The 23982-nt window shown below is 38.9% G+C and overlaps 1 protein-coding gene across 14 annotated transcripts in view; it reads left to right on the forward strand.

The window, feature by feature from the left end:
* The window catches only part of UNKL (unk like zinc finger), a 59056-nt gene that overhangs the window by 19477 nt on the left and 15597 nt on the right, over positions 1 to 23982 (forward strand). For 7 of the 14 annotated variants that reach the window (XM_074840830.1, XM_074840825.1, XM_074840827.1 and 4 more), the window contains 4 exons: positions 4425 to 4579; positions 12557 to 12745; positions 14897 to 14959; positions 20673 to 20838. In XM_074840830.1, coding sequence (XP_074696931.1) covers positions 4425 to 4579; positions 12557 to 12745; positions 14897 to 14959; positions 20673 to 20838 — 573 coding nt within the window. Of the gene's footprint in view, positions 1 to 722; positions 3670 to 4424; positions 4580 to 5043; positions 10014 to 12556; positions 12746 to 14896; positions 14960 to 20672; positions 20839 to 23982 lie in introns of those variants that run through there. The other 7 variants (XM_074840831.1, XM_074840834.1, XM_074840832.1 and 4 more) reach the window with 5 other exon arrangements.

A 23982-nucleotide genomic window follows, 5' to 3' on the forward strand; every position in this document is an offset into this window, starting at 1 on the left:
TGTCTAACCTGTCTAGGCAAATGTGATGTTTTGTACAACCATTTGTTGTGTCACTTGCCTTACCTAAAAGACTTCTAGTGAATAGAGTCATTCTTGCTGCGCATAGCTCTTGTTTCTGAGAATCTGTGGTATGGTCAGCTTGTCTTTTATCTTCTGTGGGATGATCAATTTTACTTTTCCATCATTTTGTTACTCAGAGAGGAAGGATAAATAACATCCTGCATTTATTTCAGGACCTAGCAATTCTTCAAAATGTTACAGCAATGAAGTCAGTATTAATTATTTCTTCACATCAAAAGTAGCTCACTGCCTTTGCTTTCATGCTGTTGGGGCTATCTCCTAAATCTAGTCTTTCACTGTTTGCTGGTGTTGACAAGTACTTCTTTGACTTGGGAAAGTCTGAAAATACACGTTTTGTTACAGAAGTGATTTATGGCACTGGGTTTACTGTTCTGTTTATCTGATAGAAGTTTTTTCTTTCCTGAAACAGCTGCAAGAGTATGATTTAAACAAATTCTCTGTATACATGCAGCATGGTATAATTGTGACATGCTAGAAAATTCCTGTGGGAGAAGACTACATTTTCTCTGTTTTCTTCCTTAGAGCATACTGAATGCTGCCTCCCTTCTTGCCTTTCCAGCATGGAGAGTGTACAAGATAAACACAGCAGAGCTGTTGGAGATTCTCGGAGAGTTCTTCTGAGACCCCATCATGATCTGCTTCTGTGTGTCTTGATCATTAGTGTCTTTAACAGTCCAGTTGATACTGGTTCCTGTGAGAGGAGTCATTCTCACAGGAAGCTCTCTCACTGACAATAAACAAGATTTTCATCTCTAAGGAAGAGTTAAGCATTGCCCAGGCTAAAGATGAAGAGGGCCAAAGGACAGTCCAAACGTAAAAATTTGCTGATGTTTTTCTCCCTAAGGGATATCTTTCTAATCTATTGCTAATCCTTCTACCCCAGCCCTGTTCTTTCTTCTACTCTGTAGGATGAATTACTGTACTCTTTAAAAATCTCCAGAACTCCAGGAGAATACCTGAGACTCTGGACATGTTAGCAGTGCTAATTGAGAAGCAGCAGCTTAATTTTCACATAGTTGCATTAGACAGAATTTTATGTCCATCAGAAGAGACTTACATGGCTCAACCAGCATGCTCTGGAACTCTTTGGCTTGCATCCTCTGCAATGAAGACTGCGTAAGCAGGAAATCTCAACAAATTAACTTGAAATCTTGCAACAGTGCCCACCCCCTGTCTCTGGTAGTCTGAATAGTCCATCAGAAGTTAGATGTTTGGTTACTATCAGCAAGAGTGCCTTTCTGCTGTTGGCAACATCTTTAAGCTTAGTTCAGGTGCTCTGACATTCTGCCTCCTATGTCTGTAGAATAAAAAGGTTTCTGTCCCTTCCGTATTAGGGAAAGGGGAGAGAATGGTTTCAGAGCTGTAGATCTTATCATCAGTATGAAAAGCATGAAACTCTTGGTTCATGGATCTCTTTGATTCACAAATCGTGGGTGTTCTCCACGTAACTTCAGTGAAAGCCTAGCTATGTGTACCAGATAGAGGAAGATTTCCTAGCATTCATACATGTTTCTCAGCAATTTTTATCATACTATGTGAAATAATTTGTGGAAGCACACGTTCTCTATAATAGTGTTCCTGGTCTTCCCTCAATGACTTCTTCAGAACCAGCTGACCATTTTTTTCACTTTTTTCCCTCCTTTGTGAAGATCATGAGGAATACAACTATTCCTCCAAGACTGCTTTTCTCTTGAGGCCCTGGCTGCAGACAGTATTGTCCTGTAAATGTCACTCATTGTTTTTTTTCCCCCACTGGCTGAAACCCTAGGTCCAGTGTAGTTCCAAAGATGCTTTGCGATGACAGGAGGGAGGGCACCCGATCCTGAAAAGTAGAGAAGTAGTGGGATCTGATATATCTCCCTGACACGCTTTGCAAAACGGAGAGTAGCTAGGGTATGTTGGGACACTTCTGTAATGGACTCTCAATGAACACCTCTCTGTGGCACTCATTTGTCCACTGACTGCCTGACTACAACTGGCCCCTTAACAAAAAATAGATTTTTTTTGAAGCAGAAGCACAAGCAGAGGCAGGCTGAAATTCTGTGGTCAAGAATTTGGAAACACTTCAAAGAACATGTCTCCTATATAACAGCTTCTGGTACTGAAGGCATTTGCCTTCAGATTGTTCATCCAAGACTGTTCTCTTCTATTGGTGCCAAGATTACAATAATGAAAAAACTTACTTGTGACTTCATGAAAGATGGAATTCCCCAGGCCAGACTTGGCCTGACCATGGCAACTCTCATATTCATAATACCCAAGCTATATAGCTGAAAAAGTTGTATCCCATAAAGAGTACAACCCTATTTCTGCATAGCATCCTAGGCTACTGATACCCAATCCCTGAAGCACCATTGCACTGGCATTAGACAGTTGAAGTTCTTTTTGATGGCTCTGTCCTAATCTCCATGAGCTTCAGTGATTGCCATGAGACTGTTGCTTTTCTGTCAGTTGCAACCTCCTACAACAGCTGTAGGTCTTCAAGAAAATATGGTTAGACTGGGGAAGGCTTACACTGTAGATTTGTAACTTTTGTGCAGCTGGCCACGAACTATGATGTTCACTCTTGGAAGAAATTAGAATGATGTAGAAGCACACATTCTGAATTTAATGTGTCTGGCTTACTATCAATAAGCAGAATAGCAATAACTAATCATGCTATTCTCCCTGAATACCTTGAAAAGAGAAAGGAGAGGTTATTTCTCTTTTAAATGTTTGCAAAGCAGTCTTATACCACCCTTTTAGGGTCATATGACTACTTACATTCATTTATAGAATACTGGACAAGTGTGGTTGTGTCAGGGAAAAAAAGCTAAGGAAGATTTAAGAGAGAGCATGAATCAGATAGTGCTTTTCCTATGACAGTGTGAGGGTTGACTGGACATGTGAGGGTTGACTGGACATGAGATGGCTGACTGGACTTGCTCTGGGCAAGCAGCTGTACAATGACATGATATGTAGTGAAAATGAGAGTAAATTACAGAAAGTCAGTGCATCTGTTTCTGTCTTCCCAACTGTTCTTTGCACTCATTTTCTAGGAGGAACAGCAGGGGTCTAGTGACATCATCTTTGCAATCCCTATAGTTTCTTTTTCCTTTTTTTTGGTATGGCTGGACTGAACTTGTGTGTATAGTGGTACTTACTAGTAGCTTTTTCCTTTCTCTTTTTGACCCACACCCCTATTTTTGTAATTTATACAATAGTGGAAATATTTGGTAAAGCATTGGACTGTATAGTAAGAAGGCTGTGGTATTGTGGTAAGTCAAATGCTAGATAGAAAAACCCCACATCATCAGAAACAATCCTCAGCTATGCTATGTCCACTGAAGAGAGGTGTCTATGTATCTCATACTCATTCTGTTTCCTACTGTGGCTTGTACTTTCGTACACTCTATCAGAGCTACTTATTGTTTCTAGTAGAGAGAAATGTTTAAATTTTATTTTTAACTGTAGTTTATCATTGCCCCTTCAGAAATGCAATAGTGGCTAGAGATGAAAAAATTCGTGCTGTATCTGTAGAATTATTAAAAGATTTTGTTTTAAGTCCTGACTTCCTTACTTTGATGTCTTGTCTGCATGGATGATGAGGTGAGGAATGTTATTAACTGTAACTGCTTACTAAAGTAAACATTTTTTGTTAACTCATCATGTGCCTGTGAAACTAGAAGTCTAAATCTCCTTAATAGATTGCACATTTAAAGCATCAAATATATAAGATGTTTAATAATTTAACAAAGTAGCCTTTGGAGAATTGTGAAGTAATTGTTCAGTCACCTTGAGCTGAATTTTCTGGGATGAAAATTAACAAGTTATTGGTCACAATTTACATATAAGTTAATAATGAACGTTCTCAAAGGTTGTTGTTCCTTTTTAAGTTAAATAGTACAAGTTCCATATTCTCTTCAAATTGTTTTATGATTAAATCAGTTGGTTCTAGTCCAAAAAAAGAAAACAAAGAACCCTGGAATTAAGATGCCGTTATTACCTTTTCAGTCAGAGTTCTAAAAATGTGTTTAAACCCTGGTGTGATAGAGATTCTGGAAAATAAAGCAAAATCTAGAATACTTTAACTATATGAATTCCGATGTACCTTCCACCAGTTTTTGATGGAGCAAGTAAAATAAGAGTATCACATTTGTTAGTAGCCACAAGTACATAATGGTGAATTACGTTATTCTTACGTTGCCTTTATGCTTATATTTGAAGAAAAAGAGAGAGATTTCTTGTGTGTGATTGATGTTTCCATGTGACAGGTGCTGTGTTTGGTACTAGGTATGTAACTGTTAAATTCACACAGCTAAGTATCAAATCTGTGTGTAATTTGTTGGGGATTCCTTCAACAGAGGACACCATGAATGTAGTCATACTGCAAACTGGTTGTCAATCAAAGCCAGGCGCTCACCTGTTTTCAACAGACAGCATAGGAATTGCAAATGAATGGAGCAGCAGTCTTAACTCCACAAACAGCATTACAAATAGCAGTGGGCAGTCTGGAAATGTAAGTGTAAATAATTCTGGAAAAGTTACTAATTATAATCACTGTGCCAATATACAATGTTTATTTTACTTCTTAAACGTCTGTTTTTTATTTCTTTGTACTTCAGCAAAAGAGAAAAAAGCAACAACTTACAGTAAATGTCAGGCAGTAATATTTAACTGGTACTGTAAGCCTAAATGGAATGTCTGCCCTTGGCACCAGATTTAACTATGTATTATTTGTGTTTTCTGTTCTTGTTTTTTGTGTTCAGATGCAATATTTTGAATGCTACAGTGAGGAACATCATTGTTAATCGAATATACAACTACAGGACAGCTTAATTTACATATGTCTCTTTTTTCTATAGGAGAGGTTTCATTCATGGAAGATCTTGCCTCATCACAGCCCTCTTCTCTGCCCTAATTTGTTAACATTAGGAATGAATTGGTGTCCTACCTGAACATGCTTTATACTTAAAACTTCTTACAGTGGTGCAGTACATGTAGTGTGTTTGGTAGTAGAGAGGTGTTTGGTTACAAGGGTGGTAAATGTAGTTTATATTAGCAAATGTTATCAGTTAAGGATGGGGGAGAGGAAGGGGAAAGATATATTGCAGAGCTTTTATTTTCTTCCTTTTAGTATCAGTTGGAATAGATCCTTTTGTTAGGTTTTATGTTTGTTGCAAAATAAGATAGTGACATCTCTCTTGTTCTCTCCTGACTTGCGTTTTTCTTACCTCGTTTGCAGCGCCGTCATAAGGACATACACATTTACTCCCAGAATTTTAACTTCTAGCTTTCCAGCGCTGTTGATCTATACTGTTTGGTTAGAAAACATATAAAAGGACATATTTTAAATAATGTTTAAAAGGAATCGCCAATAAATAGTGCAGTTGTTAAAACTTGTGGGTTTCTTTCATGTAGCTTCATATTGCTGTCCTGTAGATCGCTAATAAAGATAACAATATGCCTACATTCTATCTTAGGTTCCCAGTGCAGAGGTCTGCTTCTGTATGTGAAAAGGTTCTGAGAGAGGGTCTGCCTTTTTATTTAGGAAGATAATTTTCTTGTTGCTAAGGATCTGAAGCTTTCAGCAGAGACCCATAAAAGCATCTCTTTTCCCAGAAGTTTCTTGGCCTTTCATGAATGATTTAGGTACAGCTGAAAACACTTAAACTATTCTAATATGCCTTACATCTATGGGGAATCTGCTTCCATGTGTTTTTCTGTTAGTCATTAGGAGTCCGATGAACGTTGTGTACATTTTCCATCCCATGCTTAGTGAGTCTCTGCCTGTACTACTGTTCAGGTGTGAAAAGGAAAAAGTTGACCCTACTGCCTTCCCTCTACTTTCTACTTCAAGTGTTATTGCAAGTGGCCACCTTCTTTCTGATGCCTGATGAAATGTCTGACGAAATGTTCTGTCTTCCTTTCACTTGACTACTTACCTGCAGCGTTGTTTGATGCACTTCCATTGTTTGTTTTTTTGAATATCCAGTTCTTGATTTTTCATTAGCGGGTTGGTCTGGTTTTCCATGTTTAATTATTGAGTTTTGTTGCTTGCTTGCTTTTACCTTCTCCATCTGCTGTAAATTGCTTAATTTTAGTATTTTAAGTAGTCAGTCTGTTTTCCTCCCTCCCCCCATTTTCCATATCCTAGCAACTTATTTACATTCATGGTTTGTGTTTTTGTCTCTGTTCCAATAAACTGTTTGTCTTTCTGTCCCTTCCTTTGTCTTCATTCTCATCACTGTCACACATTGGCCCTCAGTAAACTTAATTTTAGTGGTTCTTATCATGATGTGAAATTAAGCTTTCTATGCCTCTCTTCCTTTGTGGCTTCAAAACAAAATCTCCTTATTTATCTTCCAAAACTTCTTTCACATATCCTGTTATAGTACGCTGGGAGAGTATCTTGCTGTTTTGTTTGCTTCTAGAGGAAAAGGGTGATGTAGTATTTAAGAGACCTAAACTCAGTTCTCTGCTCAATCATAAAATTCCTCTTTGACTGCGAGCAAGTTGCTTAGGTCCCTGTTTCTAGAATGTGGTGATGCTATTGCCTTATCTGTAAATGTTATTGGAAGAATGAGTCCATTAAGATTCTGTATGATCCGGATTGATAGTGAGGGAGACTGCATAACTGTTTTAAATATATACCTTATCTCACCTATACTGTATTCTTATGTCTGCATCTAAGTTGCCTTGTCAGTTGGACTGTCATCAGTCATTCCTCTGCTGTATCTTTCCTTAACATTTCAGTCAGGAAATAGTCTATTCTTCAGCCTTTTTTGGTAAGTGTTAGTTCAGTTTCCATGGAGAGCTTCTACATCTATGTTTCTTTACCTCCATGTTCTGCCTTCTGTTTTGAAGCATCTAACATTATACTTTTGTCAGACCCTTTGCCTGATCTGTGATAGTACTGTTTTTCTCCATTCTGCCTTTGCAGTTCCCTTTGCATTATACTCCACCACATCTAAATGTACTTAACCTCCACAGTGCAGTTTACCCAGTGTGGTACAGTATTTCCCTTGACTGTAATTTTTCATTTCAATTAATACTACTTGTTTCTCCATACTTACCATCGCCTCTTATCTTTCCTTTTATTGTGTTGCTCTACCAAGACCTAGATTGGCTTTCTTGGCATACCCATTTTTCTCATATTGAATCAGTGCGGTGAAGTGCCTTAAGTAAGATTTGGAGTCTTTGTATGCATTGTAGCAACAAATTCACTCCTCCTTTTCCCAGTCCTTTGTGTCTTCTTTAGGAGCTGCATTTACACCAGCAACTTCTACTTCCAGCTCTTACTACTTGTTCTTAACCATTGCTACTCTTGTGTGCTTTGTTCAGTGTCATCTAATTGCCAGAAGGAACCCTCCTTTTTACTCATTCTCCTACTGCTCCTTTTTTTATGACATAAGTTTCTTTTCTTTCACTCCTTATTTAACTTTAAGAGGGTCTTATCATTTCTTCTGTTGCATTGATAAAATTCATATATCTGAACTCTTCAGTTATGGGAAACAATAGTAGACTAGGTTTCTTGACTATTTCTGTGCAAATAAGTCTTGAAACAGCTTGATCCATGTTTCAGATACATTGCTTGCACTGTTTAAACTGTGATGCCCTACTTGGTTAATGAAGTTCATCATGTTACCACTTCTTCACGTTTACTCGTCTTTCCATTACTGTTTGGATGTCCTTCCATGAATCTTCAGCTATGTAATGTTTCATCATCCAATATACTATGCACCTCTTTTCCTCAGTCAAGATAGTCTCTCAAAGGCATATAGTCCTTTGCATTCTGTATATATGCATCATTCTCAGCCATAAGCTTCTGCCTCACCTGAATTTCATCCCTTCATTTCAACTGTTCTCATTTATATCCTGCAATTTTATTGCAATTTAACATACCCACATGGTCTTCTCCTACGTCTGTTTTTCTCATAGTGCATGAGAGTTGGATTAACTAGGCTTTCTCACTGCATGCAACCATAGTTGCTGCTTTATATGCTGGTTGATTAGCTTTCGAGTGTTATTATATCAGTACAAAATGTATATTCTTTTGAGCCGCTTTTCAGCCAAAAAATGTCGAGAATCTTATCACCTCTCCTTAAAACATGCTCAGCTCATGCTTTAGGATTATACTGCTGATCTTCATACATCAGGTCTCTGTGTTACTGGTACATAACTGTGGTGTACCTAAGTTAGGTGATGATACAGAGCAAAGGCCTGCTGTATGATAAAATTTGTCTGTAAATATTGGTCAAGTTTGTGGCACTGCAAAATTAATAGGAAAACTTGCTGTTTATTCTGGAGATGAAATAGGAGATACATTAAAGATTATTTGCATTTGTCAGTTATGGAATATATATGTTAGCGCTTCTAGGCTAAGAGCCTGGTTTCCCTTTAAAGAGTAAAAGGATAGAAATGTTGGCCATGATGTCATTATGCCCAGAGTTCATGATGTATTCAAAAGACTGTGTATTTGCATAGGATATATGTTGCTCATAATGGATGAAGACAGGATAACCTGCACCATCTTTGTTTTATCAAGTTTATCAAAGATGTGTAAGTACTTGATCACATGTTTGAGTTAGCACAGTTAAGAAGTCAGTGCTTGTCAGCTCAGTTGCGGTAAAGATTGTGTGCCTTTATAGCTCATCCTGATTGTAGACTCAGTGGTAACATTCTGCTGCCTTCATTAAGCCTCAAGTTGTCTGTTTCACTTCATAACTAGGATGGCTTGACCACATGCACATGATCAGTTACCACACTCATTTGGTAAATAATAGTTTATTAAGCTGTGACAATGCAGCTGAGTTTGATTACATGTACATAATCTAAGTCTGAACAATGGTGATGAATTATGCTTCCTTTACTGTGGAATTAGTGTTCTGAGACAGTGAGGGTTGTAGGAAGAAAATAAGTTTACTTGAGAACAAAATTAGTTTTGCAGCTTAATTAAAAATACTTACATGTTACCTCTTCCTGTCATCTTCCTCTCCACCCCCCACAAATGTAGGCAATTTAACAGTATGTTTAAAGTCACAAAATATAACACAAATCAAGAAACTCAAGAAGCTGCTATTTTCATAGGAAATATAACTAGTTTTATAGGTGCATGTTTCCTCATTTTCTTTGTAGAAGTTCAACTGTAAGCAAAGGCCTATAGTAGGCGAGAACCAAGGGAAAGTATGTATCACTGTTCTACATGCTCTTTTTCGAGGCAATTTAGCTGCAGTGAAGAGTAGTGACAAATGATTTCTTTGTAAAAATCTAAGAGGCCAAGGTCTGTTCAATTACAGCATTATGAGGATGTGACCCTTGTTAAGGCAAGCTTGGCATCTTTTGACTTGTGGTGTGTCAGAAATGTTCAGGCATACTCCTATCACCTTGAGCAGACACAAAATTGAAAAAGTTGTTCTTTTGTAACCCTGTGAAAGTGAGAGGTAATCCGAAATATATCCAGCTGCAGTGTTTAGTTAAGCTTAAAAATGAATCCATGAAGATTTACAGCTGAGCCTCAGTAAAGTGAGAAATGTCACCAAGTACTGCTCTTTAATTAGACTAAATTCTTAGGGGTTGAACTGTGTTCTTCCTGTGCTTGTGTCTTTGATTACACAGCAGAGATTTCCATTTTTAGGACAGACACATTCCTGAAGATTACTTAGATCTGTTGAGTCTCTTTATCCCACACTCAGAAAATCAAATGCCACAAATCTTAAGTTAAATTTGTAGGGCAGTTTCCAAAGATCATATTGAAGACTTCCTCCAGAGTTGAGCCAACTGTATGAATTCTAGCTTCTGTTGTTTGTGCTTCTATCTCAATAAAGAAGAAAAAGCCATTAAAAAAAAGACTAACAATTGCCAATAGATTTTCCTAGTGTCAGTAGTGCTGAGGACTGTTCATGCCAACACTGATAACAAAATTTAAATTCTGCAGCATCGAGGAACAAAAAGTAAGCATTGATAGTTTCCCTTTCTCCTTCTTACACTCTTTTTTGTTTTGTATTGTAACCTCTTAATGCTTTCATCTATATATGTATGTTAATGCCACCATTGATACCTGCTGTAACCAGAAGGATCACAGGTGGCACCTTACGGTCTTATCTAATGGCCTACATACCTGATATCATCTGATCTTGACCAGTAACTCTGTACCTTAAGCCCAGTACTTGTGGGTGAACAAGGGCATCATTCCCCATTTATGGCTATGTCGTCTGCAGGTAGCCCTCCAGGACAAGTAATCCATAATGGCTATCTTCCTTCCTCCCTCTTCCCCTGATCTTCATTAGGTCACACTGTAGGGGAGCAATGATGATGTACATCTTCCTGTGTTGGTAAAATAATCTGTGTTGCCTGCCGACCTGAAAGAGTGGACATGAAAGGTGCATCTGAGAAACATTCTGTGCAGATTAGAGAAGTCATCTTTAAACTGAGTCAGCAGTTTATCTTAATTAGTATCTTACTTTGGGTGTTAGTCTGCCTTCACTGTCTAGTCTTTTCATCTTACATATCCGTCTGCTGCATTAAGCAGCCTTGTGCTACCAGAAGTATGTTTTTAAGTGTACTTACAAGATGAAACTATATTATTCATAAAAAGTTTTCAAAATCTTTTGATAGGGAGCTGAATATTTTAGCATGTTTTTATTGACCAAAAAAAACCCACATTTTTTTTAATTTCACTTAAGAGCAATGGTGTTTTTCCTGGCAGTGTCCTTTTATTTTCTTTTTCTCTATAGAATAAAGAAAGGATTTCAGTACTTTAGAGCTGAAAAAATGTGCAAAGTTAGCATCACCGTGCATGGGGGCAATCTTCAGTTTTGAATTTAAAGGAGATGATAACAGAAAGAGAAACGTTGCATGTTGTAACAAGTGTGTGGTCAAAACATGAATTCTTCAGACTTTAACTTCAGAAGGAATTTTGTCTGAGTAACCCTTGGCTATCAATTTAATTATTTTTGCCGTGATGCCCAGTCGTCTACTTCTGTCAGCTCTCAGGGTGTATGTACATTTCAGACTATTGTGTAGAGAAACAGTCTTTGGATTTAAGAAGCAATCTAATTACAGAATTCCACACAGATAAGGTTCATGAAAGGAGATTTTCTGTAGGGATAGAAGTGAGCGAATGCATAGGTAATAATCTTCAGCAAGTATAGGGCTTACGTTTGTTGGAAGTGGTTTTTTTCTGTCCAGGGTTAAGATCTCATCCAGGTTCATGTCTGTCCTCTACCTGATACACAGGAATTTGAATCTGAAGTTCCTGCTGCTCAGGAGGGACATTCTGAGGTTATACTCTTCTGGGGAGAGAGCTGTCTCTTGTTAAAATACCGATTTGCTTAAAATACTTCCCCATTCTTTGGAGTATGGAGTGAAATTAAGGGTTAGGGTTAACCTTAAATTGAAACTTTAACAGTAAACTGTATAGTTATTCTTGTTTGTCTGATTCAGTGTGTATTTTGTATTTAAACAAACCAAAACATCTTTGGCAGAATTTCATTCCATTATTGTATTGCCTAGTTTGGTTCCCTGGAGAGCTGGCAGATTCTGTTCCAAAACAAGCACAGAAGGGGTTGAAATGTGTATCATCACTGAGTGTTTGTTCTCACCACTGGGCTGTTAGGCATAGATGTAGGATGCAACGTATTTTCATACCACCTTTGTGTGAGTCTAGTTATAAATCTAGTTTACTTTAAAATGTAGACACAAGCAATCCCCACAATTCCACCATTACTATAGGATGCTGGCACCTGAGTTCATAAATTTCAGGTTGATCAGAATTGTGCTTTTAGCAAAAAAATTGTCCAGACCTACTTACAGATTGTACCTTCAGCTTAAGCCTTTTACTTTAGAAGTTTAAAACTCTCTGGAAAATGTACAGCAGAACTAAAAATGATAAATTCAGTAATGTTTTAAAATACCAAAATGTTAATTTATTAATTAATAAACATTTTAATATTTAAGAATCTCAGAAAACAGCCTTTTGAGATTTACGAACAAGCATTGAGATGCTTTTTGCCAAGATTCTACATGTCTTTTTCTTTATTAACTGCTTGGCTTGATACAGATGAATTCTTTTAAAAGAGTGAAATGTTATATAATGCTTGCATTAAACTGTAAATTAAGAAATATACGAACAAATGGAAATCAAGGTTGTCAGAAAGCAAGTATTCTTTTATTTTAAATTAATATCCATTAAGTAATCTCTGCCTGTGATTCATTTTGTGTGTAGGGACCAAACAAGGCTATATTCTGTTGTGTACAAATGCATCTCCTCTTGAAGTCTGTATTTTTACAATAGCTCCATGTTACTTTTGTCATCTGCTACTTATTTAAGCTAATACCAAAATATATATATAAATAAACCAAAGTTAGTGTTGTATTTACATAAGACTGAAATTAATTTAGAATTTCAACTGATTGTGTTACAGAGGGAGACTGTAGCTGTGAACATAAAAAAATATCATAGAGTGTATTAGACACTGTTTTCTGTCTTCTACAGATTTCCTGTTCTTCAAGTCCAACTGTAACATCAAGTTCTGGTAGCAGTAGTTCTTTATCACCCCTTGGACCTCTTTGTAGACAGAGATCATTAGCAAATGGAGTTTTGTGTTCTGAGTCTAGCACATCAGGTGTTTCTTCACCAACATCTAGCTATCCAAAAGCACCAGGTTTTGAACGAGAAGATCAGGTACGTGAAGAATATGGGACTAGAAGTACAAATGCAATCTTAAGTTAAATTAGATTCAGCAGAAAATGTCTGCCTTGTGTATTGGCACAAATTTTTGATAATTTAGGACACAGAGTTTGAAACCCTCTTCTTTAGTGAGCTAAACTGCATCAAATTACAGTTGCCACAGGCCAAGAACACTCATGCAAACAGTCACTGCAGCTCAGCTGACATGCAATAAATCTAACTTTGCAGAAATGTGATTTTGAGCCCATGTTGCCAAGAACAGAGCAAGATAACTGGAAAAAAAATCATAACTAGACTTGGGTAGGATTCAGTTTTAATGGTTGTTGAAAATTAATAGTGAAAAGATGCATTCATTTCTGGGTGTTGATACTATTTATGAGTTCCAATCTTTGATTAATTTCAGTCTGTTTCTTCTCCCACCTGCAGCTGCCTCTCTCCCTGGACAAGTTCATTGCTGAGACTGACATAGATGATAAAATATAACAAGACTTTTGAAGAGAAGGAGAGATATCTGTAGCATTAACAATAAGAGGAGAGTGGTTGAAATTGAAGTTGGTGAAGAGTTATAATCCTTTAGTCAGGGGGTGGAGAGAAAACAGACAGTGCTAGAGACAGTTGGGAGAAGGGAAGACTGATATTCTTCAGGGACATGAAACAGCTCTGTTGGCCTGCAAAAAAAAAGCTGAAAGCCCAGGATTTTCTTGTTAAAGCTAAATTTTTCTTGCTCTATTATAATACTGGTTACACTTCTAAATTGTCAGAAAGGTACTGTTTAAAAAAAGGAGTTCCAATGGCACATTTAAATAAGCTGCAGCCAAGCTGATCAGCCTTCTTGCAAACCTGTGACTTACCAGAATTGAGTTCTATAACCTGACATGCACAGAGAAGTGCAGAAGTAAAAGAAAAAGAGTTAAAGGAAGGAAAGTGGGTTTTGTAAATGATAACTTCTTGTAGGTGATCACAACGTCATTACTCTGAAGTTCTCCTGGCAGGATTGCTTTCTTACATGTAGATGTTCAGACAGACTATAGGTCAGAGCTGGTGGTTGTGATAGGAAAGATTTCTATTTCCCAGTATAGGGATCAAGTGATCATTGACCAAATGTTATGGAAGCAAGGCAGTTACAGTATCAAATGGCTGCTTTCTGGACATGAGGCAACAATAATTGAGAAATGATGTAACCATTGGTGAAGATCTATTTTGCTGGTTTGTGAGTAATGTACTGCTACAAAGGATGTGTCTCAGCAGCAAAAACATCCTGTGCTTGCCTTTTAGTGGCCACATTGAACCTGTCTAGAGAGAAAGCAGTGATGGACTTTGCAATTGTTAAAAAAGCATCTAGACTGGTGGGAGGCACATAAAGAGGTGGAGAGTTGTTACTGCTAGGGAGCTTTCATTGCAAGACAGATTAGGAATCTCCTGGAGAAAACAAGGAACAGGCACAACAAGACTACTCAAAGGCAGCATAAAGAACTGTTTTCCTCCTAAGGAGACAGAGAGCACCTTCCAGAGTTTACTGTAATTCAGGAGATCACTGCAAATTACTGACCTGAAAAGAACAGAGATCCTTTGATCCTGCTCTGCAGGGACACAGTGGACAAAGAGAAATTGCTTAGAACTCCCTTTTATTTAAGTATGTCTCACTTGTTTCAAAAGTTACCTTATTATAAAATGGTGTTCAAAGAAAATCTTCCCTTATATTTGAATTTTTTTGTTGTTGTTGTTATTGTAGCATGATCATTTTAAGGGAAAATCTAGGCAGTTCCACTCAGACTTTTGGCTACCTCAGGCTTCTATCCCACCAGCCTCTTGGAGAAGTATTGCCCAGCTGGTGGGCATTTGGGACGTGTTATTTCTGTCACAACATAATACTAACATGGCTACTTAATTTTTGGACAAGAAATAACTTGCATGTGCTCAATTATGCATATAAGTGGAACAATTGCAACTGCTGTTCCTTCTCCATGTAGATTTACTCTGTGATCATTAAAATTTAGTTCTCCATATGGGACTGCAGTGAAGGAAATTAAATCAGCCTGTTGAAGATGCCATTACAGAGATGCCACTGAGTCTTCATAAACTAATAATATATTTACAGCAATGACTTATTAAGTTTATATATTACAGAGATTTTTCTTCTTTCAGGCAAAGCATCGAAGCTTCCCAGCTGAGAGTCAGCAGAAAATAAATGAACAAGACAACAAGCAGGTATTGCAAAAAACTAAATGCTGTAAATATTTTGCCCTTTTTGATAATTTATTAACGCAGTATCAAAGTTATGTGGCACTTTACAACATAGTCTAAGGAAAATTTGTGCCCAATGACAGGACAAGAAGCAACGGGCACAAACTGAAACACAGGAGGTTCCAGCTAAACTTATGGAAATACTTTTTTACTGTATGTGTGAGACGGAGCATTGGAAGAACAGATTGCCCAGAGAGGTTCTGGAGTCTCCCTCCTTGAAGTTATGCAGAAGCCATCTGGACATGGTCCTGGACAGCTGGCTCTAGGTTCAGTGAAAATGTACGATAGATGTGTGCTGCAGGGAGTACCAGGGGTGAGAAGAATATGAGGCAATTTGAGGATGCATTTGATTACAGCAACTCCATGGCACAGTTTTCACAGTGAAATTTTGGATTAAGTTAATTTGGGAGTGAATTGATAAAATTTAAGGAAGGCCAGAAGGAAGAGGACAGTACAGTTGTTCAAGTGTCACATGCTCCAAACTAGAAAAATAGTGACAGAGAAGAGGGCATAGCTTTGACCTGTCCTGAAGCTAATCAGGTGATAGAGATCATTCTATATATGCAAAGAACTTAAAACTCTGCCGTCTTTGCACTGCTAGAACAAAAAACCTGATGCTTTGTTAATGACAATGTCAGGATAAATGAGAACAGAAGTTTTACCATTTGCCATTCATGCAGCCATACAGGAGTGTATAATCTAAAGTGGAGAATTAAAATGTATCTTACATTTAAAAGGAGGAGTGAATAAGGAAAGAAAACAAGATAGACGTGGATTCTATGAGCTCTGTGTAGTAGAGTGATAGCACATGAACCAGTTTAAAACTATACATTGGGTTTTTTCCCCTACATGTCTATAAATTAGTGAGAGTGGCAGCCATGGAAACTTTTAAATTTTTTGTGATTTGCCCTAAAAGGTAGACTTTCTACCGCTATTAATGTTTGTAACAGAGTAAATAGGACATACCTAGTTTAACATCTTTATCAACAACCTGATGGAGGAATCAAGTTTGCAGATGACATGAAATTGGTGGGACCAGTCAGTAGGGACATTCAGACAGACATAGACAGGCTAGAGGAATAGGCCAACAAGATCTTTGTGAAATTCATTAAGGACAAGTGCAAAGTCCTGCACCTGAGAAGCAAGAACCTCTTGCAACAGTACAGGCTGAGAGCAAGAATGAACTGTCTGGAAAGCAGCTCTGCGGGAAAGGACCTGAGGGTCTTTGTAGACAGCTAGCTGAATGTGAGCCAACAGTGTGCTCTGGCAGCAAAGGAGGCCCAACATCATCACAGGTTGTATTACCAGGAGCATGAAGTAGATGAATGGACAGGGTTACCTTTCTGCTTAGCACTTGTTAGGCCACATCTAGAATACTGCATCCGGTTTTGGGCTTACAGTACTGAACTAGGTCAAGCTTAGCACATGGCTGCCAAGATGGTCAGGGGACTGGAGCACCTGTCCTGCAAGGAGAGGCCGAGGAAGCAGAGCTTGTGTATCCTGGAGAAAAGAAGGCTTCAGCAGGACCTAGTAGCAGCCTTCCAATACCTATGAGGTGGTCATCAAGAAAATGGAGCCAGGCTGCTCACAGTGGTGCACAGTGGGTGGACAAGAGAACACAGGCGTAAATTGAAACAAGAAGATGACAATGGGTATAAGGAAAAATTTTTTCACCATGGGGAGAGTGAAGCAGTGGTTGTTGAGTGTGATTGTGCAGTCTCCATCCTTGGAGTTTTTCAAGACCAGGCTGGCCAGACACTGAATAACCTGATCTGACTTCATTAGCTGACCTAGCTCTGATCAGGAGGTTGGACTAGGTGACCTCCCAAAGTTCCTTCAAACCTGAATTTCCTATTATCCGGTGAACCCAAGAAAACTTAGTTGTTTTAATTCTCTTCTTTTCAAAAAAAAGTGTTAGTTAATCTCCATTTAGTTAGAGCAGAGTGTATGAAATTCTGCTATGTAATTATAAAGCTGTTGACATCTTTTTTTAATAACCTTTCTATCCTGTCTCGTTTCTGTTTATTTTGTCTCTCCATTCTGTTTAGATATCCCCCAGAATGGGAGTGTTGAAGTCACAGATAGGGTCAGTTTTAGTCTGTCAAAACAGAAGAAGGAAAGAAATCTTTCAGCTGCACAAGTGTATCTGTCTGTAGGTATTGGGTAGGACAAGGAGCTTGCTGTTTGTAAAGACTTTAGGAAGGAAGAAGAGACTAGTCTAGTAGATGTAGGTGTTTATGCTGGGGAGAAAGAGAACTAACTGAAGAAATCCATCAACTTTGTGAAATTTCTTCACTTCTCTCTCAGCAAGAGGCCTCAGCTTAAGATGGGGCAGGCCAAAAGGGGATATATTTTGAGTCTGGTAATTTTTCAGTAATACAAAAAGCCTGTATTGCCTCTCCTACTTGTGTTGACTTTGATATCATCTTTCTCCAATGACAGGGTTCATGATCAGTCTTATAACCTAGGATTCCTACGCCTTGTCATGTTTTCATTTTACTTTTTTAATTATACAGCTGGTTTTTATGGTTTATTATGTAAATATTACTGGTTCAGAGATTACTTTTTTTTTTTTTTGGCTCAAACATTTATGAAAAGAGAAAACAGCAAAGAAATGTTCCATTTAACATGTTGCATTGGGATATTAGAGAATGTTTTGTGAATTGGGTGTAAATTACAATATTGGAGCAAAGTTTGGAAAAGCATATCATAGAATAATAGAATAGTTGAGCTTGGAGGGGACCTCTGTTGAAGTTAAACAAGCTTCAGCACAAGGTCCTGCACCAGGGTCAGGACAGTCCCCAGTATCAGTACAGACTGGGTGATGAATGGATTGAGAGCAGCACTGCAGAGAAGGTCTTGGGGGTACTGATTGGTGAAAAATGACCCAGCAATGTACACTTGCAGCCCAGAAAGCCAGTTATCTAGGGCTGCATCAAAAGAAGCGTGGCCAGTGGGTCAAGAGAAGTGATTCTCCCCCTCTAGTCCTCTCTCGTGAGACCCCACCTGGAGTTCTGCCTCCAGCTCTGGGGTTCCTGTACAATAAAGATATGGACCTCTTAGAGTGGGTCTGGAGGAGGGACATGAAAATGATCTGAGGGCTGGAACACCTCTGCTATGAAGAAAGGCAGAGAGTTGGAGTTATTCGGCCTGGAGAAGAGAAGACTCCAGGGAGATGTTATTGAGGCCTGCCAACACTTAAGAGGGGCTTGTAAGAAAGACGGAGAAAGATTTTTTTTACCAGGGTCCATAGTGACAGGAAAAGGGGCAATGATTTTAAACTGAGAAAGGGTAGATTTGGATTGGATACAATGATGAAATTCTTTTCTGTGAGGATGGTGTGACACTGGAACAGGTTACCCAGAGAAGCTGTGGATGCCTCATCCCTGGAAGGGTTCAAGGTCGGGTTGGGTGGGGCTTCGAGCCTCGTTTCAAGCATTTTGTCTAGTGAAAGGTGCCCCTGTCCACAGCAGAGGGCTTGGACTAGATGATCTTTAAAGGTCCTTTCCAACCCAAATTGTTCAATGATTCTCTGGAGGTCTGTCCCCTTGTCAATGTGGGGTCAGCTAGAGCAGGTTTCTCAGTGCCTTGTCTAGTAGCATTTTGATGTGCTGGGTCTGTGTGTGTGGTGGGGATTTTGGTAGCAGGGGAGAGACTACAGTAGTGGCCCCCTGTGAGAAGCTTCTTGAAGCTCCACCGGTTCCAAGTCGGACCCACCTCTGGCCAAGGCCGAGCCAATTAGCGACCGTGGCTGTGCCTCTGCGATAACGTATTTAGGAAGGGGAACCTGGTAGGGGGTTGGGACTGGTAAGGAGGAGTTACAAGAAGGACACCTGTGCAAACACCAATGTCAGTGGAAGGAAGGAGGACAAAGTGGGGGAGGTGCACCGGAGCAGAGACACTCCCCCCCATATTCCGTGGTGAGACGGCAGGGCCACCCCCCTGCCACCCATGGAGGTCACCAGTGGAGCAGAGGCCAACCTGCAGCCTGTGGAGAACTCCACACTGGAGCAGGCAGCTGCAGTTAAAGGAGTCCAGGACCCTGAGGGGAGGAGCCCCCACTGTTACAGTTCGGCGCTGGGAGGATGCAACACGCAGGGGTGACCCACGCTGGAGCAGCACGGGAACCCAGCTGCAGCCTGTGGGATGAACTCATGACAAGAGAGTTTGTGGAGGACTGTCTCCTGTGAGAGGGGAGCCATGTGGAGTAGGGGAAGAATGCAGAAGAGTGCTCTCCCCTCCAGGAGGAAAGAGCAGCAGACTGACCAAAAAACCCCCATTCCCTGCCTCCTCTGCTGCTGGAGGGAGGAGGTGGAGATTTGGGGAACAAAACTGAGCCTGGGAAGAAGGGAGGGGTGGAGGAGGTGTTTTCAAGATGTGGTAACACTTCTCACTGTCCCATTCTGTGTGTTAAGTGTTGGTTTTGTTAGTGTTTGAATGAAAGTGATGTTACTTTTCTTCCTCTAATGAGTCTGAGTCTGTCTTTTGCCCATGACTATAATGGGTAGATCATCCCTCTCTGTCCTTATGTCAACTCCCAAGCCTCTTGCTTCGTTTTCTCCTTCCCAGTGATGGTGGGAATGGGGTGAGTGAAAAGCTGCGTGGTGCTCATTTGCCCTCTGGGCTCAAACCACAACATTTGAATACCTCCAAAAATGAAGATTCCACAGCCTCTTTGGGTGACATATTCCAGTGTTTGGCCATCATCACAGTAAAAAATACTTTGTGTCTAAGCAAAACTTTCTGTATTTCAGTTTGTGCCCATTTTTAAGGAAAAAAATTACTCATTCTCATGGTCATTATTGGCCTCAATCTTGCACTATATTTAACTTGGAAATAGAAATTTTCTGTGGTATTGGTAGAAATCAGGAGAATAAATACTGCACAATCACTGCTTATCACACACAAGGCAATGAAAGGATGCATGGATTGATTCAGTCACAGTTAAATGTTGGTTTTATTTACTAAAATATTGGAGGGAACAAATAAACAGTAAACAATAAAAGGAATTAATATACAGGAAACTCTGCACCAAGTCCCTGTAGACTTTGTGAAGTTATTTTCCCATTTAGAATGTTACATGGTTACATATTGTTTGCATTTCTTTCATTTTATAATTTAAATGCATGATTTGTATGAAAAGAAGTGTTCAGCTAGAAAGAAATAGCACAGGTACGGGTCATTATATAACATCATACATGTGTCCAGTGTAGCCATGTTTTTCATCTGTCTAAACCGAAGACCAGTTTATGCACCAATTACATCTAGATTAAATGAGCAAATTTGCAGATCAGAAAAAATAATATAATTTGTGTACGAATGCATAATGAAATGGTACAGTTCCTCAGTAGGTATTTTCCTTTTGAAAAGGAGCATCAGACTTCTGCTAACTAATTATGTTTGTAGAGCTTATTTGCAAGTATTTAAATACCTTTTTTCTGAAAGCAGAATTACCTCAGTATGGTAGTGATGTCCAGCCACGTAGGAGAAATGCACTTGATGGTAAATGATAAAGAAAATTGTCCTAATCTATTTATTCAGAGGGTTCTTCTGGATTTGTTTCTGTTTGAAATAAAATAACTACTTTTAAAAATACATTCTGTTTATTTCATACATACATACATCTGTGTAAGTGTGTTGTGTGTGTATACATATGTTGTTTGTTTTTTTTGAACAGAGCCGTCTCAGTGTTTTTTCAGCAGTTAACCCACTTGCTTCAAGTATAACTTCCAGTCTGGCCTCCAGTGTTGGATCAGATAGTTCATCTCCTACAACTGTCTCTGCTATCAGTGCCAAAGCTCTCCCATTCTATTCTGGCAGTAACACAGTTGAATCGGTAATAGGTGAGTCTTAACATTTAATCGCTGATTGTGTATGTTTTGTTGCATTATTCAAGTTCTTGTCTCAGCATATGTTCAAAGAGCTTGTAAACTGGACATGTAAACTAGAATTTTGGCATTGGTATTGGCCAGTGATTTAAAAAAACATGTAAAACCTTCAAAATGCAACTCACTATATTGCTAGAAGTACTGTATCCTCAACTTCTGTTGATGGGATGATGAAATTTGACTCTTTTTTTTTTTTTTTTTTAATGTTACCGTAGCAGGTGCAATTACAGATCTTACCATGTTCCCATGGAAATGGGAGATTTTTTTTTTGGCTGACTACATATTCCTCAGTCTGGTTGTTTGCATGTTCAGGGACAAAATCTTTTGTTCACACTATGTGGGCCAGATCTGAAAGGACACAAAGAGGAAGAGCCCTTGTTTTCTGGGTGCACAAGACAGATTCTGGGAAATGCTTCCAAAATTTCTGTCGTTAGGCCAGAGCCTTTCCCATGCTTCCAACCAGCTAGGCTGTTTATGTGGAAAATGGTGAAAGGAGATAAATATTTCAATCATAATTAGACATTGGGAACTTCAAAACTGGTCATGGTACTCCTGCTGTGATCTCACAGGTGCTGGACAGAGAGGAATAATCACTTCTCCCAACCTGTTGGCTACACTTTTACTAATGTAGACCAATATTCTTTTAGGTTTTATTGCCACAGAACATGCTGAACAAGTCACTCATCAGAATTCCTAGATCTTTTTCTGCAGTGCTGCTTTCTGATCATTTGGCCCCCAGCATGTACCGCTGCAAGGGATTGTTCTGTCCCTTGTGCAGCATTAGTGTTTTTGCCTTTTGTTGAACTTGATGAGGTTTCTGTCAGTCCAGTTCTGCAGCCTTTTGAGATCCCTCTAAACAGCAGTCCTGCCATCAAGTGTATCAGCAGCTCCCCTTAATTTAGTGTTATCCACAAACTTATTGAAATTTGTGGCATTTTTACACTAAATGTGGTTTATTCAGGAGTCTGTGTCAGGGAATGTTGTGATTTGAAAGATGATGTATTTCACATTCTGTTGTGTAAGTCACATGATCAGGGAGTTGCTGTGATTAGCTGGTGTACTTGAAGCTTTCTGTGTTTAAATCAATGTGTAGCAGCGACCAGGAGACTGCAGACAGTGAGTCAGCACTTCGGCACGGTAAGTTAGGCACTCGCTCTTTTAAGTTTTCTAGGAAAGAAATCTGTGCAGAATATAGGGATGGATCTTTTTCTGCAGTCTCACAAGTGTATAGGTTGTTCTCCTTAAAGGTTTGTTTGATGATCTCTGTGTTAGAGCAGAAAATAAATTTTAAATTATTTTTAAATTTCAGAATTAGAATGAGCAGAGTTTTAGTTTTTACTCTATGCAAATAATATCAGCTTATGGTTAATATTTTAAGATATACTATGGAGTGATATCACGTTTTTGTCAAGGTAAACATTGCTTCTCAAATAAGTAGAGGCTAGTTGGCTGTAACAAGTTACTTGTGTAAGAATAAAAACCACGGTCTAATTTCTGTATGCTAGGTGTGCTAATTCAGTATAATTTTTAAATTGTGATATACTGAACAAGTGTTGCAAACTCGTTTAAATGGTTATATGCTGTTTCCTATGTCCCAGTGTGATTGTATTATTGAGCATAAGAGACTCTTGATTCTTCTGAGAGAGAGAGTATGCCTCTGCTGTCTATGGATGTTTTTCTACAACAGTTTTCAGTATGCTATGTTTGTTAACAGAATATGAATCATAAAATACGTGTCTCATGTATGTTTAAGTTAGTGTACCTTATGGCAACTCTGTAGATTTTGGTTTTTTTCTGTAGAAGAATTTCATATATATGCATAAATATTTTTACAGAGTTCTGCTTTGTAGATATACAGGATGGCACTGAAAATAAAGCACTGCATGTAATCGGAATAGTGCAGAAAATTAAGACCTTATTGTACAACAGAAAATAAATACATAGTTTTCTTGTAGGAGGTGGTGGATTGATTAATCATTTAAAAAAAGGGATAGAAAAAGATCTGGAGCAAGAGAAGGGGCTAGGTGATAATGGAAAAGGGGATAAATGGGTTTGGATAAAGGATTAGGGGAAATGCATGAGAGTTACATTAGCAAGGACTGAGGAAGCTTTGTCAGACAGTGGGGTCTGGAGCCCTTTCTGTGGCCCTTTGTCTTGATCTCACAGGGAGCTCCAAGCCTTCTGTGTCTGCTCCCTAAGTAATAGTCCCCAAGAGCTGAGGAAGAGAAGGGTACAGGGGAGTTGGGAATGAGCATACCAATCAGACAGAACTAGTTTTTAGCGTTGAGGCTTGGACGGTACATTGAAAACTGAGGCATGATGGACTGGAAGAAGGTATATTATAGCAGTCTACCCCTATCAGAGTCAAGGGAGGTTGGTTGAGCTGTCTGGTTTTGTTCTGGTAAAAAAAAGAAAGAAGCATCATCTGAGAATATAAAATCTGCAGGGTGTTTGAAGTCCTCCTGAAATTATTTTTTTTTTTAAAAAAAAAAGAATAAATGAAAATAATTTTTTAAGAGAATAGAGAAATTAGATAAACAAAGTGTCAAAGGAGACAGATTTGGAGAGGAATAAATAAGGAATGGGCAGCAGTGAATGGAAACAACTCCAGTGGTAGTAGGGAGAAAGTGGGACCTTAACATTAGGGGATATCTGCCAGCCCAATATTCTACCCTGTTGTCTGTGTTAGTTTCTGGGTGGACCTCCCCATGCAAATGTTTTGGTTGCTTCCATTGCTTTCTGTTGGATGCTCAAACATGGGAATTCTCCCTGTCTGGGAGACTTGCCATTCAAGGAAAATTGGTGTCTCTCCATTTGCTTCCCATATATGTTGTGCTCTTAAGATGTTGTCTGTAGTCTCCCTGCACTCCACTGACTTTCCAACGTGTGAGGTGGAATCTGAGAGAGCCGGAAGGTATCAGAAATTAAGCTTTGAAAATCTAGATAATAGACACTAGGGAGACATGTCAGTCCTTGTTGTGGTAGGGGAGGACAAGTGTGGCAGAATGAGTTAAGGCCTCACATGAGGAGAACATGACAGGTTAGTAATTTAGGAAGGGTGCAGGCTTAGATTTGACCTACTATTTGAGCAGCATGATC

Source organism: Strix aluco, chromosome 15 (assembly GCF_031877795.1).
Source record: "Strix aluco isolate bStrAlu1 chromosome 15, bStrAlu1.hap1, whole genome shotgun sequence".
NCBI classification, from domain to species: domain Eukaryota; kingdom Metazoa; phylum Chordata; class Aves; order Strigiformes; family Strigidae; genus Strix; species Strix aluco.